Source organism: Typha latifolia, chromosome 6 (assembly GCF_019914945.1).
Source record: "Typha latifolia isolate L0001 chromosome 6, TyphaL0001v2, whole genome shotgun sequence".
Classification (NCBI taxonomy): Eukaryota; Viridiplantae; Streptophyta; class Magnoliopsida; order Poales; family Typhaceae; genus Typha; species Typha latifolia.
This window is the reverse complement of record NC_133091.1, coordinates 13453672-13471770: the sequence shown is the minus strand read 5'-3', so window position 1 is coordinate 13471770 and position 18099 is coordinate 13453672. Positions and strand designations below refer to the sequence as shown.

The following is an 18099-nucleotide window of genomic DNA, read 5'->3' as shown; positions in this document are numbered from 1 at the left end:
TCTACTTTTACTTTTTGATGCTTTTGAGATGAAATTTACTTTCTCTTAATTTAGAACAACTTTAATAAAAAAATATTTTTAGTTTTACGATAATATTCATGGAAGTGTTTCATTTGCTTCTCTTCTCTTTTAATTTTTGGCCCAACAAATTCAATCTCTGATAGAAAGAAAATTATAGACCTGCCTAAGGGACCAATAAAAGCAATGAAGAAGTTTGAGGGGGTTTTATAGTAAAACTCCCTCAGAATTATCGAGGGCGTATTAGTAATTGCAGCACTCCCAATTTGTGTGATGGCCTCAAGAAGGCTATCCCATTAACCCGAGCGAGCTCTCTTTCCCCCTTCTTTTCTTGGCCAGCAGATGATTGGGAAATGGCCACCTCGATAAATTCCCTTTGGGAAATCGGCGCCGCTGTGAGTTCTCTATGCCTCGTCGCTCTCCTCTCTTCTCTTTTTGCCCCGTTTGTTTTGGAAATTTAGATTCTTTTTCTTTCTCTCGGTGCTTTCCTAGAATTTTCTTTTCGTCAAAGGTTGGCAAATGGGAGGATTAATTGAATAGGATGTTGAAGTTGTTCTTTTTTATTTCTCTTCTTTGAACTTAAAGCTGTGATCTTTTCATCCAACAAAAAAAAAAAAAAAAAAAAAAAAAGGGTGCTGCGTGCGAGCAATTATCCTTCATTTTGTGTTATATAAATGCTAAAATAGCTACGTACTTGCTCCTTATTTGATGAAGAATAAAAGTATAAAACAACATGATGGATTTCTTCAATTATATGCTTACTCTTCTGGAACAAATAATTCATATGGATTGATGTTAGAAAATTGATATAATCTGGGTTGGAGGTAACTATGAATCTAAAATTGGCACGAGGATGGAGTTTTATGCCCTGAGAATCTATGATGGTTGTAGTTTGTATTTATTTTCTTCCTGGTAAAACTTAATTGGAGAAGTGATCTGTTGTTCTTGTTGTTGGCTACTTGACTGTACACTTCGTTCTCAAAAAATGTTGCTAATACAAAGATGGCCTCTTTTAACTCAAAACTTACTGTTGCAGATGAATCTCAGAAGTATTTCAAGAGTTTCTGCAGGTCATAGTCAATCCTCAATTGGAGTAAGACACACCATTCACAGGACAAGCTTTTGTAAGCCTCTCTCGTCGCCTTTTTGTGGTTCAAGGAAGAACACAAAGATTCCCTTGGCAATAGATAGTAATAAAGCTGATGCAGAATCAACTTCAGACTCTTCGACTGTAAAAAATGCAGGAGATGATAACCAACTTCAATCAGCTAATATTGAGCTCGGTGTGAATGGAAATTCTCCTCAAGTGACGGAACTCGCGCCAAAGAGGTCGCCTTTGACAGCAAGGGAAAAAGTAAGGGCCGCGCGAGTTCTCAGTAAGTATGCAGAGTCAAAGCCATCGAAATCTGTATTTGGGAGTAAAGTTTTAGATGCACTTAGGGAGAGTGACAAAGGTAAGAAGCGATCTGGCCTCCCAGAAGCTCCCACAAATTTATTAGATGATAGCAAGCGAGGGATGCCAAAGGCAGGGTGGACGTTTGATCTGCCGGTTGGTTCTGATATACTGCTCATCGTGTTATCCGTCGTTCTCATCAGCACGATCATGTTTGGAACGACATATATTGTCTGGAAACTTGGTGCAATTCATTTTAATGAGTATTAGTTGGAGTAGCCTGATGAGAAGCTGCCTCTTCTAATAATTTATTGCGAGGCAGATTATAAGGAGAACAAACAGGTATCTGTTGTAATATTGCTTAGCAGATTTTGTCTGTACACATTGTTGTTTTTTGAGATGCAAAGAAATGAGTAGTTTGTTTGAAATAACTTACACTCTTGTTTACTTTTATTCAAATGAAAAAAAAAGGTGTGGAATTTGTTAATCTTTACAGTTTACAGCCGTTTTTTTGGCAGATCTTCTGATGCAATTTATTAGATTCTTTTTCCCTTTTCCCTTCTATATTATTAAGACTTGTATTTCCTGGACTCATCTAGGGGAAAAAATATATCTGTCTTCTTTATTCTGATACTGAATCTGATGATCAAGACTGATCATTGATCAGAGAATACAAATTAGGTTGTTTTTAAAGAAAAATTACACTTTATCTCCATGTTTTTTGCCTCAATTTTACAAAACCTTATGCACTTTTAACTAAAACATTTTACACTTAACTGCCCTACAATGTTGACTAAAATAGAATCTTTATTTTTTTTCTTCATATTTAACTAAATTAGAAGCTGATGTATATTTTGATCAGAAACGAAGTTGTAAATAGTTGAATAAGTGTTCTGATACATCTAAAATAATATTAGTTAAATTTTAAATGACAAAGATATGATGAATATAATAACAGATGTATATTTTCGTTATTTAAAATTCGATTTATATTATTTTAAATATTTTAAACAAATTTGTTTATAATAAAAAATTTTCAAATTCGACGTACATAGTCAAATATGATAAAAATAATTATTATATTTTAGTAAAAAAAATAAATACTTAAGTTAAAAGTACATAAAATTTTGTGAAATTAAGCTAAACCATGAGAGAGTAAAATATAATTAATCTCTTTATTATTATTATTATTATTATTATATTTTAAAGAAGAATAAATGTCATCTACAACAGGAAAAAAAGAATGAACTAAGTCAACAAATTGAATCTTACACACAACCACTTTCTCAAAATAAAGAAATAAAGAAAAGGAGAATCTTATACACATAGACACAATTATCTTTAACAATCCTAAGCATCTAAGAATTCTAAGATAGCATTCAAAGCATCATCATATACTTAAACTCCTCAAAGCTAAGCACCCCATCCCCATTAAGATCAAACTTTTCTATCATAACCATGCACTCCTCCAACTTCTCGGACGTACCCAAACGACTCAGCATACGTTTCAAGCTCTTAGCAGTGATACATCCCTCTCCTTCCATCTCATACATCCCAAATGCCTCCCTCAACTCCCTCTCCTCCTCATCCCCCCCTTCCAGAACTCCTACCAACCTAACAAAATCCTCCAAATCCAAGAGCCCGTCGCCGTCCGAATCCGCCGACTTCACCGCAGCCTCGGCGTCGTCGGCGGTCAACTCCTCGCCGACGGTCTTCACGACACGTCGGAGCTCTGCCGCCGAGATCTTCCCATCACCGTCCGCGTCGAACCGCGTAAAGATTCGTTCCATTTTGCTACGTTCAGTGATCTTTACATGAGAAGCTGGCGACTTAGCCATTAAAGATGAGAAGTTAATTGCAGTAATATGAAAGCTAGTAGGCGATTAAAACCATGCTAACTTTGATATTTTGATGCCATATATAGAGACGTGGTGATGGTTGGAATGGTCATAATTTGCATGACGAAGACTGACCAAATCGTATAAAGGTATATTATTGTATGATTTCTTTGTTAGATTAAAGAATCTAGAGATCTGGACTTGTTCTTTTCTAAGCCACTTTCGATGAACACTTGGTCAAAGAATGGATATGGCTCAAGTTTGTTAACAAAGAATATATTTGATCTAGTCTTGAATTTTGTTATGAAAATAATATGATCTAGTCCAGACCTGAGTTCGATTCCCAGAAGCCACAAATATTTTTAAATTTTTTTTTTTGAAATGAACGGCCAATATCAGATCATATAGGATGCACGGATGTCAATTGGACGGACGGCTAAGATAAGATCTTCTAGCTCTACCACACTATGTCTTACCGTGTGCAAAAGACTCGCACACTATCGAGTGTCTTCTTTCTCCGCTCTTCGTCACCGCCATGGACGTAGCTCGCTCGGGAGAAATGGAAGAGGAGATCGCCTCTTCCTCTCGCGCCCAAATCGAAGGCATATCTAATTCCTCTACTGTTTCCTTAGTTACAATTGCTTGCTCTTAGTCTTAGGGCATCCCTTCTCCTCTCAGTCTCTCTCTCTCTCATCGTGATTCACGCACAGGAGATCGGAAGGCTGAGAATCGCCGCGTCGTGGTGATTCTGGTGGGCCCACCTGGAAGCGGTAAGACCACCTTCTGCAACGCCGTCATGAGCGCGGCTCGCCGCGCTTGGGTCCGCGTTTGCCAGGTTCATCTCGAATTTTCTTTTCCCCCCTAAAAGATCTTTTTTTTTTCAATATTGATTGTTATTTATGTTTGGTTGTGACAAGGATACGAGGGCTTTTTGCATTTAAGGTAATGTTCGTGCTAATCTTTCTAAAGTAATTGGGAATGACATTGGCTGTTTTTTAGAGCATGCAATACACGTATAGGAATTCAGTAAAGTTTTAAGTAGATTTTGATCATATTGAAAGTCTTTGAAAAATTTAGTATGAGGCAAGTATTTATTTGATTGTTTTCGTTTAGGGTATCTAAATGATGCTGCATTAATAATCATCTGATTTGCAGGATACAATCGCGAACGGGAAAGCTGGAACAAAGCAGCAGTGCTTAAAGGCTGCATCTGATGCGTTGAGTAATGGTAAAAGTGTTCTCATAGACAGATGCAACTTAGAACTGGAGCAGCGTGCTGATTTTGTAAAGATTGGCGGAGAGAGAGCAGATGTTCATGCAGTAGTTCTTGATCTTCCTGCTAAGGTTTGTATTTCTCGGTCAGTGAAGCGAACTGGGCATGAGGGGAACCTGCAAGGTGGAAGAGCTGCTGCTGTTGTCAACCGGATGCTACAGAAGAAGGAGCTCCCGAAGCTAAGTGAAGGATTCTCTCGGATTACATTTTGTCAGAATGATGATGATGTTAAAGATGCTGTCAATACATATTGTGCATTAGGACCTTCGGATCACCTTGCTTCTGGGGTTTTTGGCCAGAAGAGTAAGGAAGCCAAAGTCCAACTTGGTATAATGAAGTTTCTAAAGAAGGTAGATGCCCCAGGAACAGAGACATCTGGAAGAAGTAACAGGACATCCGATGAAATTCATTTGCATAATTCTGTTTCAAGACAAGAAAGTTCTGAAGACAGTCCCTGCTCTATGGATTTTGAAAAGGAGATGAATGAGGATAGGAAAGAACAGAAAGGCCAAACTCCATGGGAAAATGGTTCTGTCGCTGGTGCTCATACATTGGCATTTCCATCTATTTCTACATCAGATTTTCAATTCGACCATGAGAAGGCATCCAATATTATAGTAGAGTCAGTTGCTGATTTCTTGCAAAAAGTTGATAATGTCAGACTCGTTCTTGTGGACCTGAGTCACAAATCACATATTTTGTCTTTGGTTAGAGAAAAGGCTGCAAAGAAAAATATTGACTCCAGCAAATTTTTCACCTTTGTGGGAGATATAACTCAATTGCACTCAAAAGGAAAGTTACGCTGTAATGTAATTGCCAATGCTACTAACTGGTGAGATTTTCTAAAGGTTTACTCTTCTGATTGTTAATGTTTAAAAAAAGTAACTAAAGTATAATCTTACCATTCTAGAGCTAAGTAATTTCTTAGAACTGTAAAATATTGACACGAGTATAACAGTGAAACAAGGTCATCACCTCATCGGGAACAAGGTCATGGTATTAAAATCTTAAATTGCAGAAAAGAAGCATAGGTCATTGTGATCATGGTCTTGGAGAAAATAATGGAGACATAGCTGATGCAGTGCACATTATATTAATGATGGCTCATATGGTAATTACACAAGTGCGATATGTCTGCAACTTGTTCTGCAGTTTCAATTGATGCTTGTTTGTAGAAGTACTAGTTGTTTGGCTAAGAGTGCTCGAATCAATTTTCCGTAGCCAATTATCTTGTTTAATTTTGTTTGCTTGTTCAGAAACTTGTATTTTGGTGGGGATTGGGGGTCAACCATATAACATTGTTAGCCTTGTAGACTACCATGTGATGTAAATGGGTATCTTAAAACTTTTGCCTTGAGCATGCACTCAATGCTTCCTGTTTGTATTATCTTGTGACACTTATACAATTATAACCTTTCTTTGATCAATCTAAGAAATGAGAAATGCTGTAAGCCTGTAACCATCATATAGTTCAGAAAACCAGGAAGTGGTGCCAACATCAAGGAATGGTGTTTCATGCAGGCGATTGAGGCCTGGAGGGGGAGGGGTTAATGCAGCAATATTCAATGCAGCAGGAGAAGCATTGGAAGCTGTAACAAAGGAGCAAGCTGAAACTTTGATTCCTGGAAACTCTGTTGCTGTTCCTCTACCTTCAACATCTCCCCTGTATCAAAGAGAAGGGGTCACTCATGTAATACATGTTCTTGGACCTAACATGAATCCACAAAGACCAAACTGTCTGAAAAATGACTATGTTAAAGGCAGCAAAGTTCTTCGTGATGCATATCTTTCGCTCTTTGAGAACTTTGCGTCCATCACAAGGACTGATATAAAGAAGGAAAGCAGCAGGTATGTAGATCTGGGTGTTCTGAGGCCTATGCTGTTCTTTTTGAAGGGATTACTGATGATCATTTTCCACTCAGCGATCTGAAAGTCAAGCGAGAGAGCTCTCATGATTTCGAGAAGACCAAAAAGTACAAAGGAATTTTATCCAGTTTGGATGTTAAGGACAAATTTAGCAATCAGCATCACCAATACGGAGGACCGCAATCTAAAGTTAGATTTGAAACATCAAACTCCAGTGAGGATGCTGAGAGCTTATCAAGTACGACCAAGGCTAAGAGGACTGTCGACAGTACTAAAAAAACTTGGGGTTCTTGGGCCCTAGCTCTTCATGAGATTGCCATGCACCCAGAGAAGCACAAAGATACTGTTATGGATATATCAGATGAATTTCTTGTTGTGAATGACCTTTATCCCAAGGTTTGGTGTCTGTGAACTATTGTATATCTTGCTACAATCTATCTGTCTAGCATCTCAAGAAGCTCCTCTTGTATGCAGGCTAAAAAGCATATTCTTGTGTTATCGAGATTGCATGGTCTTGACAGTATTGCCGATGCAAAGAAAGAACACGTTCCATTGTTAAGGAGGATGCATTCTGCTGGAGTGAGGTGGGCTCAGAAATTCTTAAGCGAGGATGCTTCTCTAATATTTAGACTTGGCTATCATTCGGTGCGTACATCTTTATCATACCAGTCAGTTAGTCTCCGTTTTACTTTTTTGCTTTAAGCCTTTTATAATCATTTTCTGTTGATCTGTTGTGACCATCCTACAGGTTCCATCCATGCGGCAACTCCATCTTCATGTCATAAGCCAGGATTTTAACTCGAACCACTTGAAAAACAAGAAACATTGGAATTCTTTTAATACTGTCTTTTTCCGTGATTCTATTGATGCAATGGAGGAAATCAATCAGCATGGAGCAGCTAAGGTAAACGACGATGAAAAGTTGTTGTCGATGGAGTTGCGTTGCCACCGCTGTAGGAGTGCACATCCTAATATCCCAAGGCTTAAGACTCATATTGCCAATTGTCAAGCTTCCTTCCCCTCTCACCTCCTTCAAAATGGCCGACTCCTATCAGCTTCAGCGAAAAGTACTGATGAAACATAAGGATTTTGTATGCCATCTGGTAGCAGCTTTGCTTTGTTGTAATTTTGGATTTTGATTCCTCAAATGGATGATTTACTCTAAATCTTAACGTCAAAGGAAAAAAAAACTATTGGCTCTTTTATCATATTTCATGAACCTCAATTCGTGTTATCTGATGCACTTTGCTATATCTTGATGTGTTGCATTTCTTTTACAAGCTTAGCTTTCATTAGAAGATTTAACAAGCCATCTCTCTCTATCGTAGTTTCGGTATACCTTGTGACTTGCACTTATTTTACTTCAATTGGCGAGCTTATTATCTTGCAGGTAAATCAAAGACAAGTTTGATTTTGTTTCTGTTCTTCCACAAGAAACAAGAATTATTTCAACAGGAAGTTGAGATATCATAGTCTATCGAGCAATTTTATTCCATAGTATTCGTCATTCATGGTTGGTGTTTGTGCATTGTCTAGTTAATTATACTTTCTAGTCTTTGTATAATGGGTGTTTAAGTCCACTAAATACAAGTTTGGATCGAAACCATACATCTTTTATTATAGCAAACCGTCCTCTTTGTACTAAACCTTAAAAACAATCACAACTTGTCGGAATCTGCGACTCGAAATTGGCGAACACTCTTCACGATCCTCGTCGTTCAAATCTGCATCCTGGGGTGCAGGAGTTTTCTCCGCCCAATACGTGGCGGGAATTCATTGGATCGGACCGCTCGGTGGGAAGAACTTCCCACCTCCACACGTGTCGGCCCACAATATGCCGCCACGTATCCGTTTACCGCCGTCTTTTTGATTTTTTATATCCCGACTACAGCCTCGAGACCACCTCCACTTCTCCCTCGCATCTGCATCTCTCCCACCTCCCTATCACCCACTTCGCTGTTGCAAACCACACCCGTAGCTTCCCAAGCTTTTCTATTATTCGCATGAGCTAATTCCTATCCGATCTTTATCTCTTTTATCCGGTAGAAAGCCCTAAGAGGGTTTCGGCGATGGGAGCGAGCTCGTCCAGGAATTCGGATAGCTCCCATGGCGGAAGAGAAGGCGGGGGCCAGCTCTTCGTCTCGCTCAAGATGGCGAACTTTCGGATCAAGGGCGAACTTGTCCCCCACGTCTACGGCTCTGTTCCATTGATTGGCTCTTGGGATCCTTCCAAAGCTGTAATCCATCTCGGTTCTTGCCTTCCCCTATTCAAATTTGCCTCTTCTCTTGAAATTTCTAACGAACTATGTTTGGTGATCTCTGTAGCTATCATTGGAGAGGGAGTCGGCGTCGATGTGGGAGATCAGCTTCGTCGTTCCCCCGGATCATGGTAATATCTCGCTTCTTGGATTCCCCATTGTTCTCAAGGTTGGATTTTGATAACTGGGGTTTGGTTGTTTGCTTGATTTTTGTGTAGAAACGTTCGATTTCAAGTTCTTGTTGAAGCCCAAGTATAACAATTTGCCGTGCGTGGTGGAGGAGGGGCCCAGCCGGTTGCTCACCGGGGGGACGCTAGAGGGGGATTCGAGGATGGCATTGTTTAAGTTAAATGGAGACGAGGATTTGCTTGAGTGCAGGGTGTTTATTAAGGCGGACATTGTGTCCCCGTTTGATCTTGCAGCGAGTTGGAGGGCGTATCAGGATAATCTCCAGCCATCAGTTGTGCGTGGGATTCCAGATGTCAGTATAAATGTGGCATCTGATGCAGGAGATGAGGTTTGGAGTTGATTACCAATATGAATCTAATATGAAGCTTCTTTGACATAGCCCAATTAACTAGAAACTAATGACTGGTTTCTGTGGAATAATAATGGACATAAACGGGCCCTGCAAATTTTTTTTGGAAAGAATATAGGGAATTTTGCAGAATTTTTGTAGTCAAAGTGTCAAACAAGCTTGCTGTTTATAATACATGTCAGATTTAGGAGAGAAAGTAATACTAGAATCTTGTGTGATAATGCTTACTGTCTTCAGTATGTTTCGGCTTGGCTGAGTGGCTTAATCTGGTGAGGACACCTATTTCATTTTGAAGATCATGTTGGGTGCCATTACCCTTCAAAATGATTTGATAGCAGAAGAAACATTTCTTAAAATCTTCTTAACTGCAAGAATCTACTCAAAAAGTGACATGCAACAATAATATAAATGGTTTATACTGGCAGCAACATGAAACACTTGACCCACAAATTATGTCCACTCTGACAACTTTGTCTAGGAAAGTAATGGCTATGTATTGAGTCTATTGACTAATTCATGTTGTTGCACTCAGTACATTTATCATGTAATCATCAAACAACCTAACCTTGTGCTTCCGGCAATTTATACCACAGAGAAAATCTAAGTGAATAAGAAATGCCTGACCAATTATTGATGAATGAGAAAAAGCAGTAACTTCTCATTGTTCCTCACAAAGAGCATTCATTTGGACTTGCCATATACAAAATAAACTTATTTTTGACCAATCAATATCAGTAGTTATCATGTTTCATCATATTATACATATGTTTGTCTTCCAACTGCCAAGTTTCTCATTGGTGTACCTTATTTCTTCCAATAGAATGGCTCTGCTGCTACTTTGGAGCTTGATTTAGAGAAGTATGTTGTTCCGGCACCAGCAACCAGTTCCAATGTTGTTTATGCAGCTAATCTGACTGAAAATCCAAGATCCTTTTTTCCACGTGGGATTTCCTTGAAAAATGATGTCAACAATGCTAACATTAGGAAGGTATTAACAGAATTTACTATGAGCTCTTTGATTTATTTATAGTTCACATCTCTTATTTAATTGGAATTGAATATTTTGGGAGTCTTAATTCCCTGTTTATGAAGATATCCATCTTGAGCTTCTTTGACAGCTTGAGTTCCTAGGTTCTCTGAGCACAATTCTATTGCGAGCTTACTAGATGATGCTTCGGTGTGCCACAAACAGAAAAGAGATGACAACTTGACAGAGGTTGTAACATGATCTGTTGTTTATGCTGCAGGATATTGAGGTCACAGTAACAGATCCTTCGAAAGTCTTTCCAGCTTCTGGTGCAGTTGAGTCAAAATCAGTTGGTACATTTTCACCGCTGCAAAAACAAGATGGTCAAAAGGGGCTCGTTGTTGATAGAGGTGTTGGCTCTCCTAGGCTAGCAAAATCAGCTAGTGCAAGTGGCTTTACAAATGATCTCAAATTGGACTCTGAAGCAAAGGTTTGTGCAAGCTGGATGAGGCATTTCTATTTATTTATCACTATGGCAAAATGTACTACAAACCTCTGCATTCTTTGTTGATACATTGATTCCTAAAGTGTTGATGGCTAATTTTATTCCTCTTCTTTTGTACTCTGTAAAACTGTTTTAACTTCAACTAGGCAATAATAATTCATTAATCTATTTTATCTCTTACTTTTGCCCCAACATGCAACATGATTTTTACAGTTGCCTAAGTGGATAATTGAAGTTTGCTGGACTGCAAATGCCATTGCACTTCACAATATTTAAATATTTTTTTTTATTTTCTTTATTTCTTGTATGACAAGTTGTAGTCTTTTGTAATTCTATCATGTAATAGTTAATCAGATATTTATCTATAATTGAGTTGTGACTCTTACATTCCTTTTATTGTTTTATATGTTACAAGGCAATGCCAGCAGCAGTAGGGGCTGTGGCAGCAGCAGCTGTAGCTGATCAGATGTATGGACCAAAGGAGGATCGAAAGTTGGCCATTGTGCTGGTAATTTAAATCTCACTTCTCATTTGACATATTTCTCTATTATGCTGTGTGCTGCTTCAAGCAAGAAATATATGTGACTACTATTACAATAACTGAATGTTCCAAATTGCATGCAATGACCACCTGTGATGTGGATAAATTATACATTAAACCATGCTTCTATAGTTCCTAAAAGCAAATTATGATATTGCTATAGCCTGCAAACCAAATAGGTGTTTAATTGACTGGAGTCCAGAAGTTATATATTTAAGCTTGAAATTTCCTGCAAATCCATCACTTCTAGACCTATAGAAGGGTGACAGAATCCCTTTTAGTTAGTCATGCTGTTGGCACATGGCTATCACTGCTGTCATTCTGTGTTCCTTAATTTCTTGGAATTGTAGTTATTTTATTTATTCTCAGTTATTTGTGCTCCTGAGCAGATTTTCCCCATCCTGCTGTTGAACATATACAGTATCTTTTTCCTTTGCGCAAGTGAAAATGACAAAACACACTTTTTCATAAATTTGTGGCTTATGTTATAGGTTGGTTTGCCAGCTCGAGGTAAAACCTTCACTGCAGCTAAGCTTACAAGATATCTTCGATGGTTAGGTCATGAAACCAAACATTTCAATGTTGGCAAGGTGAATCTTCACTTACATCATGCTTCACAGCAACAGAAAATAAACGCTTAGCTGTACGTGATTTACACTACTTGCTAATTCGGTGATACTTGAAATTTGATATACAGTATCGCCGTCTCAAGCATGGAGCAAATCAGGTATTATAACTGTCTCCTTAGCTATATTTTTATTGTTGTAACTTATTATAATTTCTTCTTATACTGGACTTTATTATCTGATTATTATAATCTCCTGCTTGTGCCATGCCTGTCATCTTGATTTTATGTAGGAATTCTTCTGTGGCAGTATTCTAGGGCTGTTTTTTTATCTTAGTTCTTCCTCTGAGTGCTCTAACAAGTAAAACTTCTGTTGTACAGTCTGCAGATTTTTTCCGTGCAGATAATCAAGAAGGCATAGAGGCTCGTAATGAGGTAGGATTATAATGGTTATCACTAATTATGTAAAACTTCAGAATAGTATATAACTATGTATTCAAGATTGTAATTATTTCATCTGGTTGCATGCATGAGTGAATCTGTATTTTTCATTTTTTTTATTATTCTAGTTTATAAATAGTAACAGTTGAACTGTTTTTTCTCTTACATGGGAAAGCCTGTTGTTTTAACATAAACTTGCAATATCTCTGTTATTTTCCCTCATTTTGCTCATTGACAGGTAGCAGCCTTAGCAATGGATGATATGCTTGCATGGATGCAGGAAGGAGGTCAGGTACAGATGTGTGCTATAACAACTGTGCTGGAAATATGATTTAGACCACTGATTTAGCTTGCATTTTGCGATAGGTTGGTATATTTGATGCAACAAACAGCACAAGAGAACGTCGAAATATGCTGATGAAAATGGCTGAAGGAAACTGCAAGGTGACCGTTAATCTTCTGCAGTATAATCTTTTATTTATTTATTTATATATATATATATATATTTTTTTTTTTTTTTTTCATCTTCCTCTCAGTGGTTTGCCACAACCCATCAACCGGATGTTAGTTGACTAATGTTTTTAGGCCATTTTAATAACAGTATATCTTTAGCCTTCTATTGCCATTAAGTACGTGCAGTGTGTGTGCCTGTCAATCGATCAGTAAGCGAACCTTGAGTTTTCCCATTGTATTCTAGATATAGATATTTGATTTTCTTAACAGTTGCATTTGACATCTTAACCTAAAATATTCACTTTGCATTTGGAATTTCATATGCAACCCTTGAATTATTCTGTTGGGGCTTTAAGGATGGGATGAAGTAGTACTATCAGGCTTGATGATTGAAAGGGTAATATCCAAGTACAAATAGACTTTTCTTCACTCCAAATTATTACACATGCATTCATTATTAACTTTGATTAACATTTAAAAACGTCTTGATGCTGCAGATTGTCTGGTCCTTAACATATGCATTTCTTGTTTAACTTACAGATCATATTCTTGGAAACAATATGTAATGATGAACGCATAATTGAAAGAAATATACGTCTAAAAATCCAACAAAGTCCTGATTATGCGGAAGAGTGAGTATATTTTTCAGTCAGCTGTTTCATCTACAATGCCTAGTGAATGCAATACTTGATGCTGATATTGCAGGCCAGATTTTGAAGCTGGACTGAGGGACTTCAAGGAGAGACTGGCCAATTATGAAAAGGTCCTAAATTAGCTTTACATGCGAGGTAGGTTTCTTGAGGTTCTAATGTTTCTTCGATCTATAATTAAATATATGTTCTTCTACAGGTTTATGAGCCTGTAGAGGAGGGCTCATATATTAAAATGATCGACATGGTCACTGGTCAAGGGGGGCAGTTACAAGTAAGTTGGCCTTCCATTCTTATAGTTTCTAAAACAGCTAGATTGTTCAAGTCAGCGTTATAATCTTGGTCTAGATATATTATGTATAAATAATGTAAAACATTTTTTAGGTAAGAAAAAGTTTGTATTTAGTACCTTCATTTCTCTATCTCATAAACTGTCAATGTAAATCCCGTAAGTGTCAATACATAAATTCTTAAGTTCCTTTTTTTTTTCTTGTGCTTATTCAGGTCAACAATATTAGCGGTTATCTTCCGGGACGAATTGTTTTTTTCTTGGTATGCTTCTGAAACTCTTTTAATAAAATGATCTCTATATATCATATGAAAAGATCATATCTTGCAAAACATGATGCATATCTCCTTCTGAGAAAATGTCATTGCAGGTGAATACTCATCTTACGCCTCGTCCTATTCTGCTTACTAGACATGGTGAGAGTCTCGATAATGTTAGAGGAAGAATTGGTGGCGATACGGTTTTGAGGTTTATTCTATCTTTATTTTGTATTATTCATCTACTTTACTTGTTCACATGCGTGTTGCATCAAATGCAGTAAGTTTTTATAGCCGTTGAGAAATGGTACTTGGCATGGTGTTTTTATCTTATTCTGGGACAAGTGCAGGTGTAGCTGTATTTTGCAATGCATTCAAATTTCTTTGTTTCAAAGATGCATTAAATTCTATGACCATTTGGATGAAACTACCCTAGCAATAATGTCAATTACTGGCCTTGTTCTATTTAATATGGATCGGACATGAAGTCTTCTTTGCTCAGTTCATCAACTAACAGACATGGTCGATTTTTCTCCCATTTCTATTTCAAAGTACCGTACTCTATGTTGGACAGAGTTAATTGCAGTTTCCTTTGAAATAATGGAGCTAAAAGTTCTTTTTCTTCATAATTCAGGAAGTGAACTTCTTTATGGCTGAGTAAAAGGCAATCATATATTTCCTTTTTGTTTTTTTTTTTTAATTCATCAGTAGATTTTCATAGTGTTTTTTTCTCAGTATTGCTTCTTCTAAAACCTTATTTTTCAATGGTTCAATGTTTTCTCAAAATTTTCTACCCAGACAGTTTTGACAAGTCTATGAATCCAAAGGGTCATCACTAGATCCGGCATAGCTTTAAAATTGATAAGCCTTTAGAAGTGTTCATGTCTTTCCCTAAGATTTCAAGTAGCTATACAGGATTATGTTTCACTCCTTGGAGAAGGATGACTTATCCATATATATAAAAATGTCAATGTAGCAGATACTATCTTCTTTGAGAATTTTAGTTGTAACATTTCATGATCAGTAAAGAAACTAAGAGACATGTGGAGTATTTAAAAGTTAATTAAACATATAGTCATATATTATTGTGATTTCATCACTAATTATAAGCAATGAATGTAACTTATACAGTGAAGCTGGGGACCTTTTTGCAAAGAAACTTGCCAACTTTGTAGAGAAGCGACTGAAATATGAGAGGACTGCCTCTGTAAGAATCTCTACATTGATCTTGGGCATGCTCTGATACAGAAATTCTGTTATAAATACTGTAGAGCATTTCTTGTTATGTTGTTTGTCTTGGGGACAAATTTTAACATTTCATTTTTGGAATGTTTACATAATTGACCTTGAAAACTTTCAAAATATAAATTTCTTAAAATGATGGTTAAGACTGAACTTATACTAACAAAAGGCTATCTTTCCCTTGCATAATTGCTTGAAATGATTGTAAGGCTGCATAATGTTACTGATATCATAGTACAAGAATTTTTTTTTCTTTTTGTAAGAAAAAAATTAGTAATCAATAATATTCAATATATTATACTCTGAACTTCAAGAATGAAGGTATGTTACTTATTTATATGTATTTTTTAATTTTAACAACTAGCTATTTGAATATTCTAAGAAAATTTTATAAAAAACGAACCATAATGGCAGTTATGAAAGAGTTAAAAGATTTCAATCGCAATTATGTTCTTTTAAAGAATGTGGTGGCAATTGTAATATTTTGAAAGTTTTCAGTAGAAATTATATTAAAATCCCTTCTTTCTTTAATCTTATATAGACTGTCTTTACCATAGAGAGAATGTTAACTTAGGATCCAGAAAATTAGTTGTAGTTTAATCAATTATGAAATTTGAGAACTTGAAATAATATGATCTGGAGGCTTCTTAATGAAGCATCAAGTCTACAGTTTACACCACATTCATTGATGCCGGCTACACTCTACTAATTTCTACTGCTGTAGAGTTCGTTATAATTCTATAAAGTAGTCATAAAATTTAGAGAAGGAAATTAGTGTCATAGATCATAATAAGTCAAATGGCTATATATACAAAGAGTTCAAAACTGTATTAACTTGTAGTTAACAAGGCTTTCTATGTCTGTTACCGCAAATGCTATGATTCTATAAAATCCTTTCATTAATTGATAACTTGGAATAATTCTTCTTATAGTTACTTGGATAAATTTCTGACATTTCATTAATTGTTTGTTGCATGGATGGCATAGATATGGACCAGCACTCTCCAGAGAACAATACTGTCTGCTAGTCCAATTGTTGGATTTCCAAAGGTTGATTTATTTAATGCTTAACCAGAGAGCAACAGCAAGTCTTTTAACAGCTGTTCTTGTTCTGATATAGTTGATGTGATGTTTTGGGAATTTCCCTGCATTCTTTTAGATACAATGGCGTGCTCTTGACGAGATATATGCTGGAGTATGTGATGGCATGACATATGAAGAGATAAAGAAAAATATGCCTGAGGAATATGAGTATGTATTGAAATCGCTGGCTCGTTGATTGCTTTATATCACTTTGAAATGCAAAAGATGATCTCTGCACATATTATCCAATTATTTACTATCAAACCTTACTTCCTTTTTATCTGACTAAATTGTGCAGCTTATGCATTCAAATATTCAGTATACAAAATTTGGGAAGTGTGAACTCTGAACAAGTTAATGTCAAGCTAAACTTAATTAAAAAGATGCCTTCTATAATATATGGCAATCCTTGGGAGATTTGCATTTCTACAAAATTGCTTGTTTATGCAAGTCCTTTTTCCTTTCCCTTGAAATCAGTATCCCTTGTTTTTATACTATTTGGCATATGTCGTCCACTTGAGAATTCTTCTTTCTTGGCCTGAATGCAGATCACGCAAGAAGGACAAGCTGAGATATCGCTATCCCCGTGGAGAATCTTACCTAGATGTCATTCAAAGGTTCGACATTTGTGGGGCTTTAATCAGTTAAATTACAGACATAGTTGACTCAGTTGAAATTTGTTCTCATCAATCAGTTCATATTTTGCTATTTAAGACCACTGTGCTTATTGAACATAAGATATTGATATGATTTTTTTTTTTCCATCCAGATTAGAACCCGTAATAATTGAGCTTGAACGGCAGCGTGCACCAGTAGTAGTCATAGCTCACCAGGTAATTTGCATCAATCTCATTAATGACTTAAAAAATCAATAGAGAAATTAGTATCTTAACTAAATGGTGTTGTAGGCTGTCTTAAGAGCACTATATGCATATTTTGCTGACAGACCCTTGAAAGAAATTCCTCACATTGAGGTAAGTCTTATAGTATTAACTATTGCTAAGTCTGTTTGCTGGTTGTCTTTCAGAATTTTAAGTACACTTTTACTCGCATTAATAAATTATCATAGACTAAGGTGATGCTCTTTTATGCTTATGTAGGTTCCACTCCATACTATAATTGAGATACAGATGGGTGTAACTGGTGTTCAAGAGAAAAGATACAAACTCATGGATTAAGTTTTCCGTTCTAATGTAATTGTTCACTTTGTCACTATTTTTATGTGGAGGCAGGCTTGAAAGTTAAGCCTCTCCAATCTCCACTCACTTTATGTAGTGATACTTCTGAACTGATAAAAATGCCTAGTTTCTTTTCTTTCAAACCAAGCTACTGTTTTAAAAAGAAAAAAGAAAATCCCTTGTCTTGCAACTATTATAGGTAGAAGTCTCACAAGCAATAATACCCATGTATAAGCTAACAGAGAAAAGAAAGCTTTCAACAGATTGTCGTTTATCTTGTAGCTTTAATGGAAAACTCTTCATGACCTCCATTCTTTTTACCACCTTTCTGATTTTTTTCTAAAAAAAAAAAACACTAACAAATATATTGGAAAATGTTCCTTATAAACCAATGGGATTTTTGTTGTTGTTGCAAATATGTGTTTAAAAGAAATCAATTTGATTATGTCCAAAAGAGAAGCCAATGAAATAATGCTCATATAGTTAAAAGAGACTCAAGATGTATGAGTATACTGGGGTTTAAATTGCAGTAGCAGCACAAGTTAATTTTTCCTCGTAACACTTCCCAAAAGGAAAAAAGAAAAAGAAAAAGAAGAAATTAAGAAAGCAGGTTTCCTAACTAGTATTATGCCTTAAAAAAACCCCAAAAAAGTAGTGAAAAGATAGAGTAAAAGTAAAGTATGCCATTCGGTATAAAAAGCTCGTATCTGTACATCATCATATTGGCACAATTCGCGATGGTCA

General features: G+C 36.5%; 4 protein-coding genes across 4 annotated transcripts; 3 read left to right on the top strand and 1 right to left on the bottom strand.

The window, feature by feature from the left end:
• Window positions 1-260: 260 nt before the first annotated feature.
• Window positions 261-1842, top strand: LOC140790183 (uncharacterized). The gene is made up of 2 exons (XM_073140146.1): window positions 261-413; window positions 1055-1842. Exons 1-2 carry the CDS (start codon window positions 372-374, stop codon window positions 1679-1681), a joined length of 669 nt encoding a protein of 222 aa, XP_072996247.1. The 5' UTR covers window positions 261-371; the 3' UTR covers window positions 1682-1842.
• Window positions 1843-2693: 851 nt separating this feature from the next.
• LOC140790042 (putative calcium-binding protein CML19) lies at window positions 2694-3232 on the bottom strand. The gene has a single exon (XM_073139948.1). It carries the CDS (start codon window positions 3199-3201, stop codon window positions 2791-2793), a length of 411 nt encoding a protein of 136 aa, XP_072996049.1. The 5' UTR covers window positions 3202-3232; the 3' UTR covers window positions 2694-2790.
• On the top strand, window positions 2874-7596 carry LOC140790041 (transcription factor bHLH140). The gene is made up of 9 exons (XM_073139947.1): window positions 2874-3184; window positions 3336-3398; window positions 3649-3851; window positions 3960-4084; window positions 4405-5354; window positions 6044-6370; window positions 6445-6784; window positions 6863-7033; window positions 7137-7596. The coding sequence occupies exons 3-9, from the start codon at window positions 3785-3787 to the stop codon at window positions 7470-7472; spliced, it is 2316 nt and encodes a 771-aa protein (XP_072996048.1). The 5' UTR covers window positions 2874-3184; window positions 3336-3398; window positions 3649-3784; the 3' UTR covers window positions 7473-7596.
• A 697-nt stretch (window positions 7597-8293) lies between these two features.
• On the top strand, window positions 8294-17498 carry LOC140791159 (6-phosphofructo-2-kinase/fructose-2,6-bisphosphatase-like). Its single transcript, XM_073141573.1, has 23 exons — window positions 8294-8625; window positions 8714-8777; window positions 8865-9163; window positions 10005-10172; window positions 10432-10641; window positions 11072-11164; window positions 11689-11787; window positions 11895-11924; window positions 12144-12197; window positions 12442-12495; window positions 12570-12647; window positions 13197-13288; window positions 13362-13419; window positions 13506-13580; window positions 13811-13858; window positions 13966-14063; window positions 14984-15059; window positions 16082-16144; window positions 16254-16345; window positions 16726-16794; window positions 16947-17010; window positions 17086-17151; window positions 17278-17498. Exons 1-23 carry the CDS (start codon window positions 8458-8460, stop codon window positions 17353-17355), a joined length of 2196 nt encoding a protein of 731 aa, XP_072997674.1. The 5' UTR covers window positions 8294-8457; the 3' UTR covers window positions 17356-17498.
• Window positions 17499-18099: the final 601 nt, after the last annotated feature.